At 45.2% G+C, this 22,510-nt stretch overlaps 1 protein-coding gene across 4 annotated transcripts in view; it reads right to left on the bottom strand.

Annotated features, from left to right (window-relative positions):
- The window catches only part of CENPU (centromere protein U), a 38,330-nt gene extending 19,863 nt beyond the window's left edge, over window positions 1-18,467 (bottom strand). The window contains exons 1-6 of one of the 4 annotated variants that reach the window (XM_075556830.1): window positions 18,239-18,467; window positions 14,837-14,920; window positions 10,537-10,585; window positions 8,090-8,198; window positions 2,292-2,400; window positions 224-284 (exon numbers count right to left, since the gene is read on the bottom strand). In XM_075556830.1, the coding sequence (XP_075412945.1) occupies window positions 224-284; window positions 2,292-2,400; window positions 8,090-8,198; window positions 10,537-10,584 (327 nt within the window). In that variant the 5' untranslated portion in view covers window position 10,585; window positions 14,837-14,920; window positions 18,239-18,467. Of the gene's footprint in view, window positions 1-223; window positions 285-2,291; window positions 2,401-2,854; window positions 3,203-8,089; window positions 8,199-10,536; window positions 10,586-14,836; window positions 14,921-18,238 lie in introns of those variants that run through there. The other 3 variants (XM_075556831.1, XM_075556829.1, XM_075556832.1) reach the window with 3 other exon arrangements.
- Window positions 18,468-22,510: the final 4,043 nt, after the last annotated feature.

The raw sequence follows: 22,510 nt of genomic DNA, 5'->3' as shown, positions 1-22,510 counted from the left end.
TTCGCCAGAGCACAGGGCTGTTGGGCACTGGTGCGCAGAGGTCACAGACCTCTTCAGTGAGGCGGGCACATATAGATACTTTTGCAAGTATCGGGCCATTTCCTTCTAAAACAGTCAACTTGTGCTCTGTGAAAAATGTCACAACAGAGTATTTTCCCTATTAGTCCCTAAGCCCAGTATGATGTAGTTTACAAGAGGCAGAAAAGAAAGCATTTCTACCCACCTCATTCGTTTCATGTTTTGAAGAGTTGCTTTGACTTGCTTTGTTTGCAGAAGCACGGGAACTGGAGCAAAGAACAAGAAAGACATCAGTACCTTTCTTTAACACTGTAAGTGCTTGTCCAAGCGGGAAACAGGTTCCCTGGAGTGAGGAGACCCTGTATTTGTGGTGGGCAGGCCCGCCCATCCCAGACTGACCAGCCATCTCCCTTATCTTCCCATTCCCAGGCTACCTCTGCTGGTCTGCCCGTGTCCCATTCCTGCAGCCCCTTGTCGTCATGTACGATAACTGCACTTTCCCCACACATGTTGCTCACACTGACAGCTAACCTGCTATCACTGCAGTGAGCAGTCAACGCGTGGGTTCCAGCTCATGGGTCCTCACGTGTGCAGAGTGGAGCTGCTCCCTAGGGCTTGTAAGGTAGACGGATAGGTCTTAGGTCTGTCCACCTACATTCCTCTAAGGATTTTCAGCTAGTACTTGACTGAAAAAACATTTGTGCTATGTCAGGGACTTCTAAAGCTTCACATTGCCCCCTGCTATCCAGTTAATTGACTCACAGCAACCAGAAAAGGTCGAGGTGGACTGTCCCTTTGTGCCTCCAAGTCTGCACATCTGTACAGAGGCGGAAAGCCTCATCTTTTCCCTTTGGAGCGGCGGCTAGGTTTTGAACTTCTGACTTTGCTATTAGCAGCCCAGTAGGAAACCCCAAGGAACATTGGAGCAATATAACCCTGCCTTCCTTCATGTTTTCATTCAGCTCAGTACAAGCATTTCTTAAGCACCCACTCTGCAGTGCAATATACACGGAATAAATTATTTTAAAACCATTTACTGCCTTGAAGGAAGATGGAATGATAGTAGAAAGTGAAGCCTTGGTAAGCATTTGACAGAGAAAAGGTAGATGCGGGACGGGGGTGGCAGGAAGGGCATCGTGGGTATGGAACAACATAGCTGACTTCTGAACATACTTTTCCAGGCAGAGAAGCAGAGAGAAGAGTATTGACTGAGTAGAAGGAAACGCCAACGTCAAACCACGGTGGTATACGGCAGCCTGCCTGTGGGACCCAGCACAAGTGCAGGAGAAGGTGATGCTCGGGAAGACCTGGAGGTGGCAGGGGAGGAGCAGCGCCGGGGGCAGGCTGCTGAGCTCTCCCTCGAGCTGTGAGCAGTGAGACCCAGCTGCAGGGCCAGCAGGACCCACTGCAGCGTCTCAGCAGCACAGCTGTCAGCACGACGGTATTGTCACGCCGGCAACCACCTGCACATGTGTGCTGAAGCTGCCTATGAAACTACTTCTAGGTGATTCACCTGTCTTGTTGGTGATGTAAACTGTAGACCTGTTTACTAGGACAATAGTAACTGTCATGTATTATAGTGACCCACGTACAACGGTCCTGCGCCATCCTCACAATTGTCATGGGAGCCCACTGCTGCCAGTCCAGCTTGTCGAGGGCCTCACTGCCCCTCTACTTTACCACGCATGAGATCCTTCTCCAGGGGCTGCGCTCTCATTGTGCCAATTATTTTAAAAATCAAGTTTATATTCCCTGGTTCTCATGAGGAAATACCAGGAGACAGCGCAAAAGATTGGTTTACATAAGCTTTAAGTTTTATAATCCAGTAGAGTCAGGAGTTAGGCTGCAATCTGAAAGGTCAACAGTTTGAAACCACGAGTCGCTCCTCGGGAGAAAGGTGAGGCTTTCTACTCCTCCCATAAAGGGTTAGAGACTCGGAAACTCACAGGGGCAGTCTGCAGTCTTACAGGGTCACTGAAGCCACATCAACTCTATTAGCAGTGAGTGAGTTATCTTAAAGCAGTGGTTCTCAACTTCCTTAAGGCTGTGGCCTTGACTACAGTGCCTCGTGTTGTGGTGACCCCCAACCATAAAATGATGTTCATTGCTACTTCATCACTGACATATTGCTACTGTTATGAATCAGGCGACCCCTGTGAAAGGGTCATTCGACCCTCAAAGGGGTCCTGACCCACAGGATGAGACCCACTGTCTTAATGGCTTCTCAGAAATCTCATCAACCATAAACTAACCCCTACTTGAAGCACCACTACCTTCGTCTTCCAGTGTCTTTCCCTGGACGCGTCGAGGAGGTAGATGACCCAGTTAATCTGTGCAGTTCTTCCTCGTCGCCATAGATCGCAGTGCTGTGCAGAGGAGGGACTGCAAAAGCAGCGCAACCGTTACAATGTGGCATTTGGCAGTGCACACGCCCCTCGATTACTGACTGCATAGTTACCTGACAACAGGGACAAACAATGGCCATGGCCATGACCGAGGTGCCGGGCAAGAGCAACACTGTGATGGCTAAGGCTGGGTGAGTAGAGTGGGCTGGGCTGTGATCGCAGTTTTTCACAGGCAATGATGGGAACTGCAGCTACAGCATGTAATCTACTTTCACAAAACGCCAATTTTCATGATACACGTTGCAATACAGATGAAACTTGAAAATAGCAATTCAAAAGGTCAAATCTTGTAAGTTACTGTTGTTAGCGACGATTGAATCGGTTCAGCCTCAGTGACCCTATCTCTCTACAACAGAACCAAACACTACCCGGGTCCTGTGCCGTCCTCACAGCTACTGCGATGCAGACAAAGCAAAGGACATAGGTCTCACCTTCCTTCCCAAGGACCACTGTGGCTGGATTTCTTTCAGGAAAGACGTGTGTCTTCTGCTGGCAATTCATAGCACAGTCAATATTCATTGTAAGCACCTCAAGCAATCTATCTCTGTGTTGAAAATTCTCAATCGGTACCCCGTCAATTCCCGGAGCCTTTATTTTTGTGTGTGTGGTCAATGTCTTCAGTGTAAGCTTGGACTTCCTTCAATACCATCAGTCCTTTATCATAAGCTACCTCCTGAAATGAACATCAACCAATTATTTTTGGTGTAAAAAAAGCCTGTACACTCTATTACCTTTGATGTTTCCTACATCGTGCAATTTTTTACTTAATAGAAGGCTTCAACATTGCAACTTGAAGCTTGAATTTTCCTCAGTTCTTCCAGCTTACGGCATGGGTGTCTTCTCTGAGTCTCACTCCAGGTGGTCTCTGAACATTTCATCAAGAAACTTTACTATGTCTTCTCAAAATGTCCTCTGAAATCCTCTCTTAGCCTTTTCATTTCATTTCTTCCTTTTACTTTAGGTATCATCTATACTCGAGTATACGCAGAGTTTTTCAGCACATTTTTAACGCAGCTTTTGTGGTAAAATTAGGTGCCTTGCAGATATTCAGGTCGGCTTACACTCGAGTATATGCAGTACTCTAATTCAGGAGCAAGTTTCAAGAGTCTCTGCTGCCGTCTGCTTTGGTCTTTTCTTTCCTTTTTAATGAACTTTTCTTTTTGGCTCTACTTTGGTTCTTCAACTTACACTTGCCTAAGAGCAATAGATGCTATTCTTTTTGTTGATTGATACTGAATTTCTCTATCACCTTTCCACAGACATAGTTTATTAATTTTTTGTGTATTGCATCTGGTGAAGTCCAATGTACAGTTGCTGTTAATGTTGAAAAAGAGGTACTTCTAATAAGCCCTTGGCTTTACGAGATGCTAGCATGTGATCTCCAAGGCGGTTTGTCTCATCCAGGCCAAACCTTTCCCTGCAGAACCTTTCTTTTTGTTTCTTTCTCAGCAGACCCCCCAGTTATTATCAATACACAGTGATAGCTTATTGGACTTCAGACTCTTGACTGTCTTACTCTCTAGTAGTAGTGGCCACTGTGCAGATCTGAATAACCGTTGTGCTAACTGGCCATCCAGTGGGCCATACTGCTCCAGGGTACTGGAATGACTCCAGGGGAATGGGGGCAGGCAAAGGAAGATACCTACACTTTATCCTGGATTATGGGCGATAGTGCAAAAGTTTTTCATTGCCAAGAGCATGCTGATTTTCTTTTTTTTCTGAAAAGGAGACAGAGGACTAAATAAGTTTGGGAGCCTCTGCTGCAGGTAGGTGTGTGGATATTATCCTATCACGGCCAGATTCTCATTCAGGAGAGATCTGGAAAGGTGCTTTCTGACAATGACCATGATGCCATTGCTCTTCAACATTCCTGGCAGACAACCCCATGATCTGCTTCCAATTGACCTAACCAGTCCATCTCAGCACTCGAATGGCTAAGATACAGATCTTTATGCATTCCATTTTGCTTCTGAAGACTTCCAATTTTCTAAGATTCATACTTCGTACATTCCATGAGCCAATTACTGATGGACGCTTTTGGCTGTTTCTTCTCATTGTGAGTCGTGCCCAACAGCAAATGAAGTTCCTGAAAGCTTTGCTCCATCCATGTCATTAAGGTCAATTCTACTGTGAGTTCTAGCTCTCGCCCTATTGTACTTCCAGCAGCTTTCAGCCCAAAGAGCTAATCCATCTCCCAGCACACAATCCGACAATGCCCACGGCTATTCATAAGGTGTCTGCTGGCCAGTTTTCAGAGGTAGACCCCTAGAGGTCTTTCTTCCTCCTATTCAATTCTGAAATGGAAGTTCTGCTGAAAATGCCCACTAGGTAACCCTGATGGTCCTTGAAATACCAGCGGCGGACCTTCTAGCACCAGTTACATGCGAGTCGCCACAGTATGACAAACTGACACAAATTATATGGAAATATAGAAAACAGGTCAATGGTTGCCAGTGTTTGGGAGAAAAAAATGTAGGGAGTTTTGGATGCGTTCTATTGTATGTAACTTACACCTCACTTTTAAAAAAGCTGTACAGGTAAAAAGGGTGAGCTTATTGTATTGTTATCTATAATGTTTTTAGTATGTCACTTTTTAATCTTTTTTAGTATTAAATAGTACTAATGTTATATTCTGGGGATGGTTCCCATTTTATTTCACCTGATCGAAAACAGAAATTTAAAAATATTTTCTGCATTTATTAACAAAAAATAGATTGAAAATGTTTAGATTCTAAATTGAAAGTCAGCAGAAGGCTGTGGTGCAACTGCCCAGTATGACTTTTCTAGACATAACTTCTGTCGCTACCATTAAAGACTGGGCTGGACCAAGCAAAGAGGGTGTGTGAAACTATCATGGGATTGGTCAGTTCTGCCATCCTCTCACTCACTACCATCAAGGTGATTCTGACTCATGGCGATCCTTTGGCACAGGGTAGAACTGCCTGTGTGAGTTTCCAAGACTGTAACTCTATACAGGAATAGAAAGGGACATCCTTCTGCCTCTGAGGGGCTGGGGGGGGGTGGGGTGTTTCAAACTGCTGACCTTGCAGTTAGCAGCCCAATGCATAACCACTACACCACCATTCCATAAAAGAAATGAAGGCTCTAACTACCATAAAAAATGAAGAGCAGGAGAGGAGCATTGTCATTTGGACCACGAGACTCCTGCACTGCACGCCTCTTGATCTAGGAGCCAGGAAGCTATGATGCCAAGGAGCGGTGGCAGCAGCAGAACCAAGTGCTTGAACAGAGCAGTGGGCTTCTGGCTCACAGAGCTGACCCCACCAGAGTTGACGCTGAGCACTTTCAGACTGAAGCTTACGGGAAAATGGTGCTGTGGTAGTCACCCAATCTGGTGTCAATGTAAGGATTAGAGTGTAGGGGAGGAGTCTCTAGGTTGTCAATCTGGAGATAGCCAATGAGACTTCTGTGTGGGCATGGCCTTCTCCTGAGAATTCTGGGAAATCTGGTACTTCCTCCTTGGAGGTGAGAGACACTTCTCTCTGCTACTCCCCGGGAGACATTGCAGAAGACAAGCCATATGGATGCAACCAGACCTCTGAAGCTGGAGAAGCCACTGATAGACCCCTGCCAACACTGAGATGTTTCTAGCACCACTGGACCCAAAGACTTTCAACCCACTGGCTTGTGATCCTCCTGCATTTGGCTTCATTGCAAGTGTTTCGTGAGTCTGAAGAGGACTTTATAGATTGGTATCAGACATATGGGCTAATATCAGACTTATGGCCTTGGACTGGACTGGGATGGGATGTTTTCTCAATGTTCAATTCCTTTGTATATAAATCTCTTTCTTATACACATGAGTGTCTCCATGAATTTGTTTCTCTAGTCTACCCAGAGGAACACAGGTGTGCTCTTTGGGGATCTACCAGCAGCAGTAAACGAGCTTTGTAACCTTTGTGCAAGCAGGGCAGAGGCCAAATAGTTGAGGGGATGAGAGCCAGAGGGAGAGGTGTGCCTGAAAAGAGGCACTCCTGCCCAGAGAACTGTTTCTGAGCCTGAACTGTGTAACTTGTTAGTTTCCCCCAAGAAGTCGCATACTCGTATTGTCTGTGAGCTCTGTGTGGCCACTGCAACAGACTAGCGGACAGAGAGAGAGAGAGAGAGAGAGAGAGAGAGAGAGAGAGAGAGAGAGAGAGAATAACATGGGAGGCATTGTCATGTGAGGCAATGTCAGAATAGATCAAGATTAGAGGGAGGAATCATTTCTGACCTCTGCATCATGGGACCTGGCCTTAAACCGATGGGGGGCTGAATTCTCATTTCCTGTTATGAAGCCAGAGGTCATCAGATACCATCTCCACCCTATTTTAAATAAAGTATTCAAATATTCAAAATTCTCTTAAAATATGTACTTCTCGCTAAGTACCTTTGAGTCGGTCACGTCTCATAGCAGGCTGGTGCCCAACAGGAAGAAACATCACCCAGTCCCGTGCCATCCTCTCCATGGTTATGGTCAAGTTCTTCGGCGCAGCGATGGTATCCCGCCATCTCGAAGGCCTCCCTCTTTTTCACTGTCCCTCTACCTTACCAACCATGATGTCCTTTCTCCAGGGACTGGTCTCTCCTGATCACGTGTCCAAAGAACATGAGAAGAAGTCTTGCCATCCTTGCCTCTGCCTCTAAGGAGCATTCTAGCTGTACTTCTTCCAAGACTGATCCGCTTGTTCTCTGGCACTCCGTGGTACTTTCAAGCTTCATCATCAGCACCACAATTCAAAGGCACCCATTCTTCCACAGTCTTTCTGATTCAATGGCCAACTTTCCCGTGCATATGAAGTCATTGAAAAATACCATGGCTTGGATCAGGCACACTTTAGTCCTCACAAAGTATCATCTTTACTTCTCAACTTTAAGAGGTCTTGTGCAGCAAGATATTCTAGACGCTAGATCTTCCAGCACAAATCTCTAATCACTGTTGTTCCAGAAGTCAGCTACTTGGCTCTTTCTATTCTTGGGTTTCCTTCGCTGTGTATGACACATCAAGACAGAAACAGTCTCATTTGCGCAATGCACTGTGCTCTTGGTCCCGTCTTCCTCACATTCTCAAAACGTAGGTGACACTCAGCAATCGATCTCCTGAAGGATCCCTGGTCTCAGGTGACTTAAGAGGAAATAGCCCCTCTTCTTCTCCTGGCTCTATTAGTAGTATGGTGTGAAAAACACATTTTACATCCTTCTTGTTACAGTGTCACAGTCGGTAGATGTGACTAACTGGGTAACAAATGCCATAGAGGACTTCTACTTGGATAGTGGTTAGAGTTCACAGATCCTGTTAGTTCCTGAGAGTTGCCAAATAGTTTTGTGCTCCACTACTGGCCACTAGGGTGGCTGTTTGAATGTACCCAGTGGGGCCGCAGAAGACAGGCCTGGCAATCTGCTTCCCAACAATCCCAGGCTAGAAAACTTCCTGAATTGTAGGGAGTCGGAGGAGACTCACTGGCAACTGACAACAGTTCCAATTTATCCAGACAGGAGACCACCTCAGCTGAGCGACTGAGCCACTCCCCAGAACATATTTATATGTAGGCAAAGCATTGTTAAGTTTGAAGTCGATCCCAGATTTTTTTCAGTTGCTGTTTTTGTGGCTATCACAGTATCTAGCCTACATGTTATTCTTTAGGATAATGATTTAAAGGACTAACCAAAGGCCTCATAAGGCTCCTCATCTTGCTCATTTTCATCCAGCCTGCCCAAGCAGAAGGCATTTGAACGATCAGGAAAAGGGGACACATCAGGTGGCTTTGTGGCTCTCTAAAAGAGAATAAATCAAAGTTACTGAATTGGCTCTAATACGCTGAGAACATTACAAAGTCCCATCGATTTTCACAAACACGCCTGCTATGCCTGCTGCTTACAGGCACAATCCCTAGCACTTTGGGGTAGGGGTAGACACACTCAGAGTCTAGGGCAGATACTGCGGGAATCAGGTTTGCAGGCCACCAGGTTTCTGATGCCACTAAAGTGAGACTGCAGGAAGAATGGCTGTCGCTGGATTCCAATAAAGCTGCTTGTGAGGACACTGAAATTCGCATTTCATGGAGCTGTCCTAAGTGTTAGCTATGCTTTTGATTTCTTTCAGCCACGTAAAGATGTAAAAGGCATTTTTCGCTTGAAGAGCTGTACAAAACCAAACCACAGTCAAAAAGGAGAGCTCGATTTGCCTGTGGGTAGTTCACCAACAACTAGAGCCCTCTATCCAGAAAGGCATCCACATACCCAAAGTTCACCCCTAGAACTCCCCAGGGGAGTGCATGCGGGCATCGGGGAGCCGACAGTGTGAGCAGGGTTTCCATTCCAATGTACTTTCATCCCATGAAGTTTCCACCCCCCCCCCCTTTTTTAACCACCGAAAGCCCTACTAAAAAAACAAAACATTTATAAAATGACAAAAAAATGTGAAAGGGTACTATAAATAACTCTGGAAAATGTGAAGGGTACTATTAACAGGCAAGAAAACATGAAGAAATCTGAAAGATATGAGAAAGATGGGATGAAACTGGCAAACAAAACCATTTCCTGCTCGCAGACCTTGAGACTGACTTCCTCAGGGAGACTTGGGGGTGGAATGCCAAGAAGGGCTGACAGATGCTGAGGGAACGTCGCTCCCAACAGTGAAAGGCAGCTGCCCTCAGAAGGCGACAGGAAGGCTGGGATCAGGGCTGGGTCTCTTAGATCAATCTTCCAACACATACTGGGTACTAGCTCCCCAAGGCTGGCAGGAGGGCAGGAGAACGGAGAAACGGTCATTAAAAACAAAGACAAACGTAAGCGCGCGTGGAGGCTGGATGGGAGCCAAGCGCTACGAGCACTTTCCAGAGGGGAGGTGCTCTATTCTAAGACTTGAAGAGAGCAGAGCAGCCAGCCAGTGGAGGCTGGGGTTAGGGCCGCCCAGCAAAGAGAGAAGGTGCAAGACAGAGAAAGCCCAGGGCAGGACCGGAGAACAAAGAGAAGGCTCCAAACCAAAACCCAGCTCACCGCCTTATGGTCAATTCGGACTCATCGGAATCCTAAAAAGCAGGGAAGAACTGCCCCTCTGGGTTTCCAAGACAGTAAATCTTCACAAGGGTGGAAAACCTCATTTTCTCACCTAGAAATCATGTACTTGCAAACAATGCAAATACCAATTCAAATCTGGACAAGTTATCAGAAAAAAACTGGCACCAGAAGGTTAGACAAATGCATCTGTTTTGTACATCCCCTTTTATTCTCACGCTAAAGGAATGTTCCTCTATACAGATACTCAGTAGCCCTAAAATCTTATTTTATTTAAAATAATGAAAAACTGGAAATGACGAATTGGTCAAGTCAAACTGTCATGTGCACTAAGGAAGATATTATGATTTAAAACACAGTTACTTAAAAAGATAATGGATAACAAAAAAAAATTTTTTTTAAAGCTAATGGATAACATGGAGAAAAAAGCCTAAGTCAAAAAACCAAAATGGGGACGGGCAACAGAAAAGTGGGTGAAGGGAAACGCTGGGCAGTGTAAGATAAGATAAAATAATAATTTATAAATTATTAAGGGTTCACGAGGGAGGAGGGAACAGGGAGGAAGGGGGAGGGAAAATAGAAAAATGAGGCACTGATTCCAGGAACCTAAGCGGAAGGCGAATTTTGAGAATGATGAGGGCAATGAATGTATAAGTGTGCTTTACACAATTGATGTATGTATGGATTGTGATAAGAGTTGTATGAGCCCCAATAAAATGATTTTTTTTAAAAAAAAGCAAAATACAAGTGGTGCAATTTTCACAAGATGGAAATTATACAAACCAAAATAAAGCCAACGGAGACTCAAAGAAAAAGAAACACAATTCTAAAATATTATCATTACTTCCCCACATGACATGTCCACGTAAATAGCACATATAGAAACAAACACATGAGCACATCGGCTAGGTCTGCAAACGCCACAGAATGCATATGCTTTCCCCACACAAACATGATGCCAATTTCTCCACGACGTTGGGGAAGTAGAAGGAAACACAATTCATTTTTCCCTATGATAAAACAGTTAACCAAAAGAGCAGCGAGGGGGCAGCCCCCACTGAGAGAAGCACACTAAGATTATTAAAAGATAACTTACATCTTTCGTGAGGTGTGCTCTTCCCAAGGCCTTCTTTGAATGCTTCATACTGTAAAACACCAAAACACAGACGACAATCACAAATATTTTTCAGAGCATCCCCACAGCCAAAAAGACACAAGAATCCGACAGTCTTCATTGGTTGCACAGGGTTCATGAGAAGAAATTTAGGTTAGAGCAAAATCCTCTTTAGGAAACAGAACCCATCTTCCACAGATTTTTACAGATCAAATCCTATCCCTGCTGTGTAATACAACACCTTCAGTCCTCTCCCTGGGGGGCAAGGTAAACATGGAACTCCTGCCTCTACTCTGAAGTCCCCATGGATTAGCAAACGCTAGATGAGACATCTCTGCAGAAGTCAGGAAAGGGGAAGCAACTTCATGCACTGCATGCCTAACACCTGGCCCAAATGGTGAAAGGCTTTTCAACACCCATTTTCTGATGTAACTCTAACTCACACCAAACCTACGACTGCTGTATCAATTCAACTAAATAAAAGTTGGCCTAAAAGCAGAGCAGAATGGTCCCCTATGATTTCCAAGGTTATTAATCTCTCCAAAAGCAGGTGATCACTTACTTCTTCCTTCCTCTCTTTATGGGAACAGACATCCTCTCGCAATGGTTGCTGGCTTTAAACTGCTGACCTTGCTGGTAGCAGTCCGGTACATAACTCACTACCCCTCTTCTCCATCTCTGGTGTGGGTCTAAAGCACTCACCTCTGTCAGCAGCCGAGCTCTTTAAGCACTGCACCAGCAGGCCTCCCTCTACCATCCTATGAAAACTGAAAACTAAGTCCACTGCCATCGAGTTGCTTGTGAGGAATGGCAAGCCTGTGATTCAGAGGGGAGCTGATCCCCTGGGATTTTGATTGTACTCTTTATGGAACTGAGTCCTGGCAGTGTAATATTTCTGCATTGGGCAGTGAGTCAAAAGGTCAGCACTTTGAAAGCACCAGCTGCTCCGCAGGATACTCTACTTCCATTAAAAAAAAAAAATCCAAACTCATTGCCATTGAGTCAATGACAACTCATAGGGACCGTGTAAGTCAAGGGAGACCTGACCCTTTGGGTTTCCAATGCTCTCTTTACAGGAGCAGAAAGCCTCATCTTTCTCCTGCAGAGCAGCTGATGGGCTTGAACTGCTGACCAACTTGCTGTTAGTCCAATTTGGGTAACCCACCACAACACCAAGGCTCCTTCATTCCTATTAAGCACAGTCAAAAACAGCTCAAAAGCTTTTGGGCTTTATTGTGATCAGAATCACCTGGAAGGTTGGCAAAAACACAGACGCTAAGCTCTACCACTCTTCTGTCAGCTTGTTGCGGCACTGTACTGTAGGTTTTAGGCCGTTCTCTACAGGTTCATTAACTCCCACCAAATGATGAGACAGCTTGCTAATAACGAACATAATGCATACAAAACTGTAACATGAGGATTGGTCAGTTTTGTCATCCTGCTAGGCTTAAATAGAACTTTGCCAGGGACAGGAAGGGGAGCTCACTACCACCAAGACAGAAGAGCTAGGAGTAGACGAGGCTTTGATGCCAGGTTCCCTATGCAGTGAACCTCCTAAACTTAGGAGACAAAGGAAGAACTGTAACACCAGGGATGGTAGGAATGGCAAGAATCAGAGGTAGAACCAGGAGACCAGCAAGAGATAGCACGGTGAGGGGAAATCCATTGAATAAGAAAGCTAAGCACCTTCAGACATGAACTTTACCAGCTCTGAGGGTTGTCTGTCTCTGGGGTTTTTTTAATTTATGTTTTGCTGTACATTTTTTAAATTTCTTTTTTAAATCGTTTTATTAGGGGTTCATACAACTCTTATCACAATTCATACATACATTAATTGTGTAAAGCACAATTGTACATTCATTGCCCTCATCATTCTCAAAACATTGGCTCTCCACTTAAGCCCCTTGGCATCAAGTCCTCACTTTTCCCCCACCCTCCCCGCTCCCCACTCCTTAATGAACCCTTGATAATTTATAAATTATTATTTTGTCATATCTTGACCTGTTCCACGTCTCCCTTAACCCACTTTTTCTGTTGTCCGTCCTCCAGGGAGAAGGTCACATGTAGATCCTTGTAATCAGTTCCCGCTTTCCAACCCACCCTCCCACTATCACCACTTACACCACTGGTCCTGAAGGGATCATCCACCCTGCATTCCCTGCGTTTCCAGTTCCTATCTGTACCAGTGTACATCCTCTGGTCTAGCCAGACTTGCAAGGTAGAATTGGGATCATGATGGGGGAGGAGGGGAGGAAGGAAGCATTTAGGAACTAGAGGAAAGTTGTATTTTTCATTGTTGCTATATCGCACCCTGACTAGCTTGTCTCCTCCCAGAGATCCTTCCATAAGGGGATGTCCAGTGGCCCACAAATGGGCTTTGGGTCTCCACTTCGCACTCTCCCCTATTCACTATAAGATTTTTTTGTTCTGATGATGCCTGATACCTGATCCCTTCGGCACCTCATGATCACATAGGCTGGTGTGCTTCTTCCATGTGGGCTGTTGCTTCTGAGCTAGATGGCCACTTGTTTACCTTCAAGACTTTAAGACCCCAGACGCTATATCTTTTGATAGCCGGGCACCATCAGCTTTCTTCACCACATTTGCTTATTCACCTGCTTTGTCTTCAGCAGTTGTGTCAGGAAGGTGAGCATCATAGAATGACAATTTAATAGAAGAAGGTATTCTTGCATTGAGGGAGTACTTGAGTGGAGGCCCAATGTCCTTCTGCTACCTTCATACTAAAACTATAAATATATGCACATAGATCTATTTCCCCATCCTCATATATATACTTGCATATGTACATGTCTTTATCTAGACTTCTATAAACGCCCTTTGCCTCCCAGCTCTTTCCTCTATTTCCTTTGACTTTCCTCTTGTCCCACTATCATGCTTAGCCCCCACCAGGGTTTCTGCAATTCCTCTTGGTTACATTACCCTTGATCAAGCCCTACCAGGCCTCCCACACCCTCCTCACCACCGATTTGGATCACTTGTTGTTCCCTTGTCCCTGGGTTTGTTAACACCAGTACCTTTCCCCCCACCTCCCTCTCTCCCATGTCCCACCGGAACTGTCAGTCCTGTTTTCTCCTCCAGATTGTTCATCCAACCTATCTTATTTAGACAGACCTGCGGAGATAACATGCACAAAAGACAGGGCAAAACCAAGCAACAGTACACAACAAACCAATGACAACAAAACAAAACACAGTGAGAAAGAAAAGCTTGTAGTTAGTTCAAGGATTGTTTGTTGGTGCCTCTGTACTCTTGTTGAAAGAGCTCAGCTCGGCTTACCGACAAATGGAGCTACAGAGCATAGAGCCTAAAGGCCAAAACCAGATGTTTATGGGCATTTATCTGTGAAGCTAAATAGCTTTGAGACTTTTCAACAAACAAATGCAATGATAGAAGCACTCATCAAAACCAAATTTGGAAGACAGCCACCAGGTCCTTCAAATGAAAACTGAACCAAGAGAAAATGGAAATTAACAAACGTCATTATCAGTACAGTACAATTTTGCTGAAGATCCTAAAACACAGTTGCAGCACTTCAACACAGAACTGTCAGATTCAGAGGACACAGAAGAAGGGATATTGTCATTGACATCCAATGGATCTGGGTGCCAGCAGAGAAGAGCAGGAAGAGTTCTGTCTACGTTATTTAGCGCAAAGACACTCAACTGTGTGGATGAGAACAAACTAGGTAACACTTCAAAACACTCTTGTGCTCAGGTGGAACTTTCACATAGAGTCGTTCAAACACAAGAGAACTGAGTAATAGCATGGGAACCCAATCTGACCGCCTCTGTTCCCTAGGTTAATTGCCACATGGCAGAAGTTAGACATACCACCATCCTCCATCCCGTGTATCCTCCTCTATCACCAACTGGCCCTCCCATAGCACTACTTTGGTGGCTGTGTTCTATAATTCATTATAATGGCCACACAGAATACACAATGGTCATGATTATGGGGCTATAAAGGAAGGTAACAGATTACAAACCAGGTGAGAAATGCTCAGAAAACAGATGTTCAGTCAGTTTCATCTCTGCCGTGTCCACAGGCAGGCCTCTCCCTGGCCTTCAGCGTCTTGGCCAAGCCTCTGCCAACGTTAGAAACCTCCTATAAGGCTGCCAATGAATGTCTACAAGGCATGCCATTCTGCTGTAAGTCTCAAGCCAGAGCCGCGCCACTTCCATGGGTCAGCAAACCCAGACGCCCTAGTTGAGTCTAACGTCCCTCCACTCTACAAGCTAACCTCATGCCCCAAAGCACTCACCTTTTAGCTGGGAAGTCTAGCACTGTTTCAGGCTTTAGCTCCTGCTGCTGCTCATCTGGACTCCTCTGGTGTCAAAGCTGTCTCCTGGATCAAGGAGGATCAACATGTAAGGATGTTGGGGTACAGCTCTCATCTATGGTCGGTAATAAGTCCTCTTTCCTGTTTCAGAGATGGCAGATTTTGTACCTGCTAGATGGCACTCACAATTAACTCTGTCAACAGTCACTCAGATTAATCATATAATCAACTAGTGTCTTTCCCATTTTCTTCCCCACCCCTGGGGAATCTTTTTCCTCCCAAGGGCCATTTGGATATTTATAACATCATTCTCGAGCCATACTGGTCAAACCTTTAACTCATAGCTAATTCAATGAATGGCTAGAACAGCATGCAATAATTACTGGTATTGATAATAAGTACTGGTATTGATATTATAGGCCTGTAGGCCAGGTGTTCCCCGCTCATCTTTCCCAGTCTCATAAAAATGAAGATCTTTGGTTGGTAAAACAAGTTATGGCTAGAAGAGCAATATTAAATAATTCATTATATTGCAGTGATACTGCTTGGTCTTAAATCCTGAAAAACATGCATTAGGGTTGCATCCTATCACTATACTTATTCAATCTGTATGCTGAGATATAATGCAAAAAGTTGGACCGTATAAAGAATTCATCATCAGGATTAGAGGAAAAGTCATCAACAACCTGTGATATGCACACACACAATCTTTCTTCAGAGAAGCCCTGAAGCACTTACTAATGAAGATCAAAAAATACAGCCTTGGTATGGATCACATCTCATCATGAGAAAAAAAATCCTCACAGCTGGTTCAATAAGCAGGATCATGATAAACAGAACATACCAAACTTGTCAAGGATTTAATTTTATTTATATCCACAACCATCACCTGTAGAAGCAGCAGTCAAGAAACAAAATGACATATTGCCTGGGCAAAAACAGTGCTGAAACCTTTTAATGTGTTAAGCTAAGGTGCCACTTTTGGGAACTAAGAAGTGCCTGACACAAGTCATCATGGTATTTTCAATCACCTCATATATGTGGACAATGAATAAGAAAGACTGAAAAATAACTGACGCATTTGAACTTTGGTGTTGGTGAAGAATAAAGTAACATAACCTGCTAGAACAGGGGGGGCAAACGACCCTTTCACAGGGATCGCCCGATTCCTAACAGTAGCAAAATTACAGTGATTAAGTAGCAACGGAAATCATTTTATGGCTGGGGTCACCATCATGAGGAACTATATGAAAGGGCTGCGGCCTTAGCAAGGGTGAAGGCCACTATGCTAGAAGAAACAAACCTGTTGTAAAGGACAGTCAGAGCACTCCTTGGAAGCAAGGACAAGACGTCACCTCACATAATGTGAATCAGGGGAGATGGTCTCTGGAAAAGGATATCATGCTCACTGAAATAGAAAGTCCGCCCCAAAAAGGGGTGGAAGATCCTCCATGAAGTGGCTCAACACAGTGGCCACACAATGGCTCAAGTCCAACAACAATGGTGAGGCGGACGCAGGCCAGGCAGGGCATTCTTTCACTCTGCTGCACACGGGGTAGCTACGCCTTGCACTGGGCTCCACACAGCCCCCAACAGCAAGAACATATCCTCTGCGGCATCCAGGGCGGATTTCTGGCAATTCCTTGTTGACGTACAGATAGATCTTACTGTCATCAACAAAATGTTAACCACATGCTATATTCATCACACTGTTGGATCACCCTCAATTGGAATGCGCACACATACAACAGATATCTGCCAGTCAGTTGGCCAGGTAACTACTGCTTTCCAGACTTCTTGGCTAGACAGGAGTGCTTCTAGCAATGTACCCACTTGTTGAAACATCTCCTGCCAATTCCTGAGGCTTTGATTTTTTTGCTAATGTTCTCAGGGAAGCTTAAGCTTCTTGTTCATGTTCCCTCCTGAAATGGTGCAATGGATGAAGTGACACAATGGCTGCAAAACTGGTCATGACCAGGCAGCTTCATTCTCTCACACAGAGGGTTACCTGGGATGGGAACCGACTCCAGGGAGCTAACAAGAAGCAAAAGGAAAGACCTGGCTGGTGTCTGTGATTTTGCCTTTCTATCAAGTTCCCAGGTGATGCTGATGTATGTAGCTAGCTGGTCCAGGAGCCACTTGCAGCAACATGATTTTATTGGATTATCAAAACGAGATGGTAGGAATAGTATTCATTTTAAAACATTCTTAATAGAGCATGATCCTTACTTCAGAGAAACAACGGTTCTTTCTCCAAGTAATAGTAACAGAACTAGATACCAGATTACATGTCTTCACCAAAGTCCTTTCCAAGGTCTCTTACCATGTCCGTCTTCCAAAAAAAAAAAAAGGCAGATTCCTCTGTGCCTTTAATAGGTCCTAGGTAGGACTTTGGAAAGATGGAAATAAATCTGATAGCTATACATAGAGTTGATGGTATATTTTTAACAGTGCATTGGGGGGTGGGGGGGAATGAACATAATCTCTTGCCTCTAACACAAAAACGTTAAACAAAAACAAGCCACTGATTGATTAAATTAAGTTGGCCTTATTGCAGCTGATGTCCAGTGCCCCTAAATTCTTCTCCATCACTTTTTCTCCACTGGGGAAGTCCTTGGTCCTTCCCCACTGACCACAGGACTCTAGTTCCTGGTTTCCCCACCTTCCTGCTCAGTAAGGCTCCATCCACCCCCCACCGCACACACACCCCGCTCTGCTGGGCGGCCTTCCACCCTCACCCCAAGTTCAGGACAAATACCACCTCTTCTGCAGGTGGAAATCCTCAACACCCAAGCCAGGCCTGGGCGTGATGGGGCCGGGGATACACAGGCTCCTGACATCCTCAACGCCGCAAGTGCACACAACCCGCGAAGGCAATTAACATTCCAAGCGCCGTTTTCCAACCAGGCTTCAAATGAAAGCCTAAAAAATAATAGTATATGGCTTGGGCCAACCAGGACCGTTCGGTCTTCCCAGATGATTCGCTTCAGCTCTACTCTCCTGGGTTTGTTTTACAAATACGCTGGGGGCTTGACAACAGGAAGAAGGCCACAAAGCAAATACTCCTCAGAGGACACTTAGCTGGACTGGAAGGCCTGGCGAACTATTCGGTGCCTCACGCTTCCACGCTACATTCATGCAGACAGTAAAAAACACCAATAAACACCGACTCCGACAGCCCGACCGGCAGGGTCTGGGCGCTTCCCAGACTACCCAGCTCTTAGGGGCGGAGACCCGGGCGCTCTCTCGCAGCGCCAACACTCCAAACAACTCACGTGCTTGCCAAGCACCAATTTCCCCACCACGTCCTTTAATTTTTACGAAAATCCCATGACGCCGGCGCTACTATCCACATTTTACTCGCGTGGACGCCCAAGCACTCACTGCTGCTCGGAGAAGTTACCACAGAGGCAGAACCATGGAGTCCCAGGACTCGGCTCAAAGGAACCCACGAAGCTACGTCGGCAGCCGAGGGGAAGTTACGCCCGTCTCCAGCCTGCGGAAGGGCGTCTGCGCGCCCACCAGGCGCTTCCGCAGCTGCGACAACCCGCGGCGGGACCTAAACCCAGGCCGTAAAGACCGCGCGGAGACCGCCGGGCCCCCAGCCGCTCTGAGCAGCCAATCGCGACGGAGCCGAAGGCGACCACGTTGTGCGTTGGGCCAGGGCCAGGGCTCCTCCCCGGCATGGATATCATTCGAAACGGAGCTGGAGTCCACGCCGAGCAATCAGTCACCGAAGGATTCCTGCAGCTCCGGATCTATCCCGGGCTTTCCTTTCCACCCGCGCCCTGCGCGAGTTCTCTGGCCCGCCCACTCCGTAGGCCGGAGGGCCGGCCCCTCGGGGGCGGGAGGGGGAGGAGCTAGTGCGGAAGCTTCCGCTGGCGCGACAAAAACACATGTAAAACAAATGTAAACCGGTCTGAGCCGCGCTGCTTGGTCATTGAGAGTTTAACTCCGCCAAAAAGACTTCTATCCCGGATCCTCCCTCTAATCAGTGTTTTGGGGCACGTCATGTTATCTCTATCCGTTTCTTCTGCTGTAATCTGGGAGGGGGATTTTACGGAACTAACATTCTGTGATTTTTAATTTAAAAACTTGTCTCGTGCAGGTATATGCGTAGCATATATAATGGACCCATTACCGGATCAGGAAATAAATCATTAGTTACCTTAACTTTTTAAAATTAAAAGATCATTTTATTGGGGGCTCTACAGCTCTTAAGCAATCCATACATCAACTGTATCAAGCATATTTGTACATATGTTGCCATCATTATTTTCTAAACATGTACTTTATTGAACCTTTAGTATCAGCTCCTCTTTTTTCCCTCCCTGCTCACCCTCGTGACCCCTTGATAAATGATGTTATTATTATTTTCATATCTTACACCGACCGCTGTCTCTTTTCCCACGTGGTTTCGGTTGTTCGTCCCCTGGGGGTGGGGGGGGGGGTGATTATGAGACATTTCCCCTGTCCTCTTACTCTTCTGGGAACCCCTATGGAGTTCTACTCCGCCCTGTTGGGTGGCTATGGGTTGGCTCTCCTGGCACACTTCTGAGCAGCATCCTCTCCCTAGGAGAACGTTGTGACTTTGTGTTTATCGTTCCTATGCTTTTACCATCGTTTCCCTAGGACCAATAGTGTGTTGATTACTACATTTCTCAATGTATGTGCTATTTGGTATGCATTTTCCCACAAATGCTCTTTTCACTCAAAACTGATTTTTTTTTTTTCGGATTTAGCTCATGCACCTTCCTTGTCTTTGGAATGCCTTCGGGTACTTTCCTTTGTATGGAAACAGCGGTTTTCAATTTTTCAGCTGTTACCAACAATGCAATGCTGAACATTTCCATACGCGTCTTACAGGGGACTTGCTGAATTGTGTTAACACTATGACTGCACCATTTGAAACAACCTCCAGGGAAAAGGACTAGGCTAGCTACTCCCATAAGCAGTTACAGTCTTGGAAATCCACAGCGCTAGGGGGTGGGGGGGTGTCTCTATAGTGACAGACATATTCAGCTTTACATGATAATGCCAATTTTTACATACTGCTTTTTTCATGTTATTGTTAAGTACTGTCAAGTTGTTTCCAACTCAGAGCGACCCTAGGCATATATTTTTTCATACTGTTTTATAAAATGTATGCAATTCACACCCACCCACCAGCAGTGTAGATGACTCCTCTTATTTATGACCTCTTTGCTGTTGTTAGCTGCTGTAGAGTCACCCCTGTCACATAGCGAGGTTGGTTTCACATGGAAAGTCTGCCCAATTCAGTGCTATTCCCATGGTTGGTTGCACATTGGACCACAGTGATCCACTGACTGACTACCAGAAATAGGTTGCTAGGCCTTTTTTTCTAGTCCTTAGTCTGGAAGCTCCCCTGAAACTTGGTTAGCCTTACAGTAACACTGACGCCTTTGCTGGCAGTGTGGCTTGGTTGTCCAACAGGTGCACTCATGAGATGCACTGAGCAGAATTGATTCATCTCCCACATGGAAGTCAAAAGCTCTACCACTGGACCACCAAAACAAGCAAAGTCACTGCCATGCCACTTAGTTAGGATGCTGTGTGAGGCCGGGTTGACAAATCCAGTGACACTCATATATGTGTAAGAAAGAGCATTATATTAAGAAAACATCCCAGCCCACTCCAACTCAAGTCCATGAGTCTGATACTAGACCATAAGTCCCACTTCAGACTCATGCAGCCACAAACAATATGCAGGGAGATCACAGGTCGGTGGGAGCAGAGTCATGTGGATCCAATGGCAGTGGAACCACCACAGGGTTCTGGCAGCAACCAGGGTCAGCCAGCAGGAACAGGAAGGCAGAAGGGGCGGTTCCCAGGGCCCTCCTTATGAGAGGCCACCCCCTCAAGGAGACACCCACCTGATTGGATACCACCCCTACACTTTTATATACCCTCAAGTTGGCATGAATGTATATAACTGCCACAGATGCTATATAAGATTTCGGAGCTAAATCCCTCCAGGAGGAGAAATCACACACACCCATCTTTATCCTTTGGAGCAGCTGGTGGGTTTGAACCACCCACTTTGAGGTTAGCAGTCAAACACTTCACAATAGCAACACCATAGCTCCCAACGAGGAAATGCTTTATTTAGCCTGCTGGAATCCCCTGGCATTTATTACCAATCCTGTCACCTCTTCAAGGAACCAGGTGCTTTGTTGATTTCAAGTCCTGGCAAGTCCATGTGTGCCAGAATAGAACTGTATGCTCCATAGAGCTTTCAGTAGCTGATTTTTTCAGAAGGGATCTCCAGACCTTTTTTTAAGGCACCTCTGGGTGGACTCAAATCTCCAGCCTTTACGTTAGCAACCAAACAGGTAAACTGCTTGTACCCAGGGGCTGTGTGCCTACTTAGTTCAAAATGTGTTTTAATATTCATTTCCTGTAAGACACTTATCCATTAATTGCTTATAAGCTATTCTTACTTCCATGAAAAGTCAAAAGTCAAAACAAAACTTTCATCTGTTTTTATACACAATTGTTGGTGTGTGTATGGCAGTTACATAATCTACTGTCAACTTGAATGAAGGGGTGGAATCTAGCCTGTCAATAAGGTCATAGCCAATGAGGCCTCTGTGTGGGCATGGCCTTCTCCTGAGGATTCTGGGAACCTCTGTCTCCCTCCAGGGAGGTGGGACACACACTCTCCCTGCGAGACCTTCCTGTTGACAAACTACGAGGAGTGACGCTGATTGAGCCAGAGCCCTGGACCTGGACGAGCCACATGAAGACCATGCCGGCACTGAGATGCTTCCACTGTCGTTAGATCCACAAGACTTTCCACCCACTGATCTGTGATCTTCCTGCATTCAGTGTCATTGCATGTGTTGTGAGTGTCAAGAGGAATTTATAGGCTCGTATTGCACATAAGAGCTAATATCAGACTTATGGACTTGATCTGGACTGGCTGGGATTTTTTTAAATTTACAATTCTTTTTATAAGAAATTATTCTTTATATAAAGCTCTTTCTCATACACGAGTGTCTGTGAATTTGTTTATCTAGTCTACCCAGACTAACACAGTGTGTACATATATTTAGTTTTTTTTAAGAGTTCTTTATATATTTGAGAAGCAAGTCCTTTTCTATGTGTGTCAAATGATTCCCACATTAGGGCTTTGCACGTTTTCTTTTTAAGTCTCAGCTGAATATTTTACTTTGAAAAAGGTTTTTTTGTTTTTGTTTTTCAAATGAGAAATGTATATTTTGTTAATAGTTTGTTAAGCAAATTTACATACAATGAAATACATAGGCATTAAGTGTACAATTTGATGAATTTTCAAATAACATACACCCATGTAACTAACTCTTCAATAAAGAATCATGTAACTCACACCTTATTAGAGTCAGCCCAAAAGGTTTTTTCCTGTCCTGTTTCAGATCGTTCCTATGTCCCATAAATAATAATGTTCTGACTTGTATCACCACAAATTGGATTTTATAGTCTAGAATTCTCATACTGGAGTCATATACGCACACCCGTGTGTCTATATATTCCTTCATAGTATGTACAGAGTGAATGGTTCATTCTCAGCATTGTTGAGTAAATTCTGTTAGCTAAAGAACCCTAGTGACACAGTGGATTATGCGTTGGGCTGCTAACCACAAGGTCAGCAGTTTG

Source organism: Tenrec ecaudatus, chromosome 8, assembly GCF_050624435.1.
Source record: "Tenrec ecaudatus isolate mTenEca1 chromosome 8, mTenEca1.hap1, whole genome shotgun sequence".
Lineage (NCBI taxonomy): Eukaryota > Metazoa > Chordata > Mammalia > Afrosoricida > Tenrecidae > Tenrec > Tenrec ecaudatus.
The sequence above is the reverse complement of the archived record's forward strand: the minus strand, read 5'-3'. Positions and strand labels throughout refer to the sequence as shown.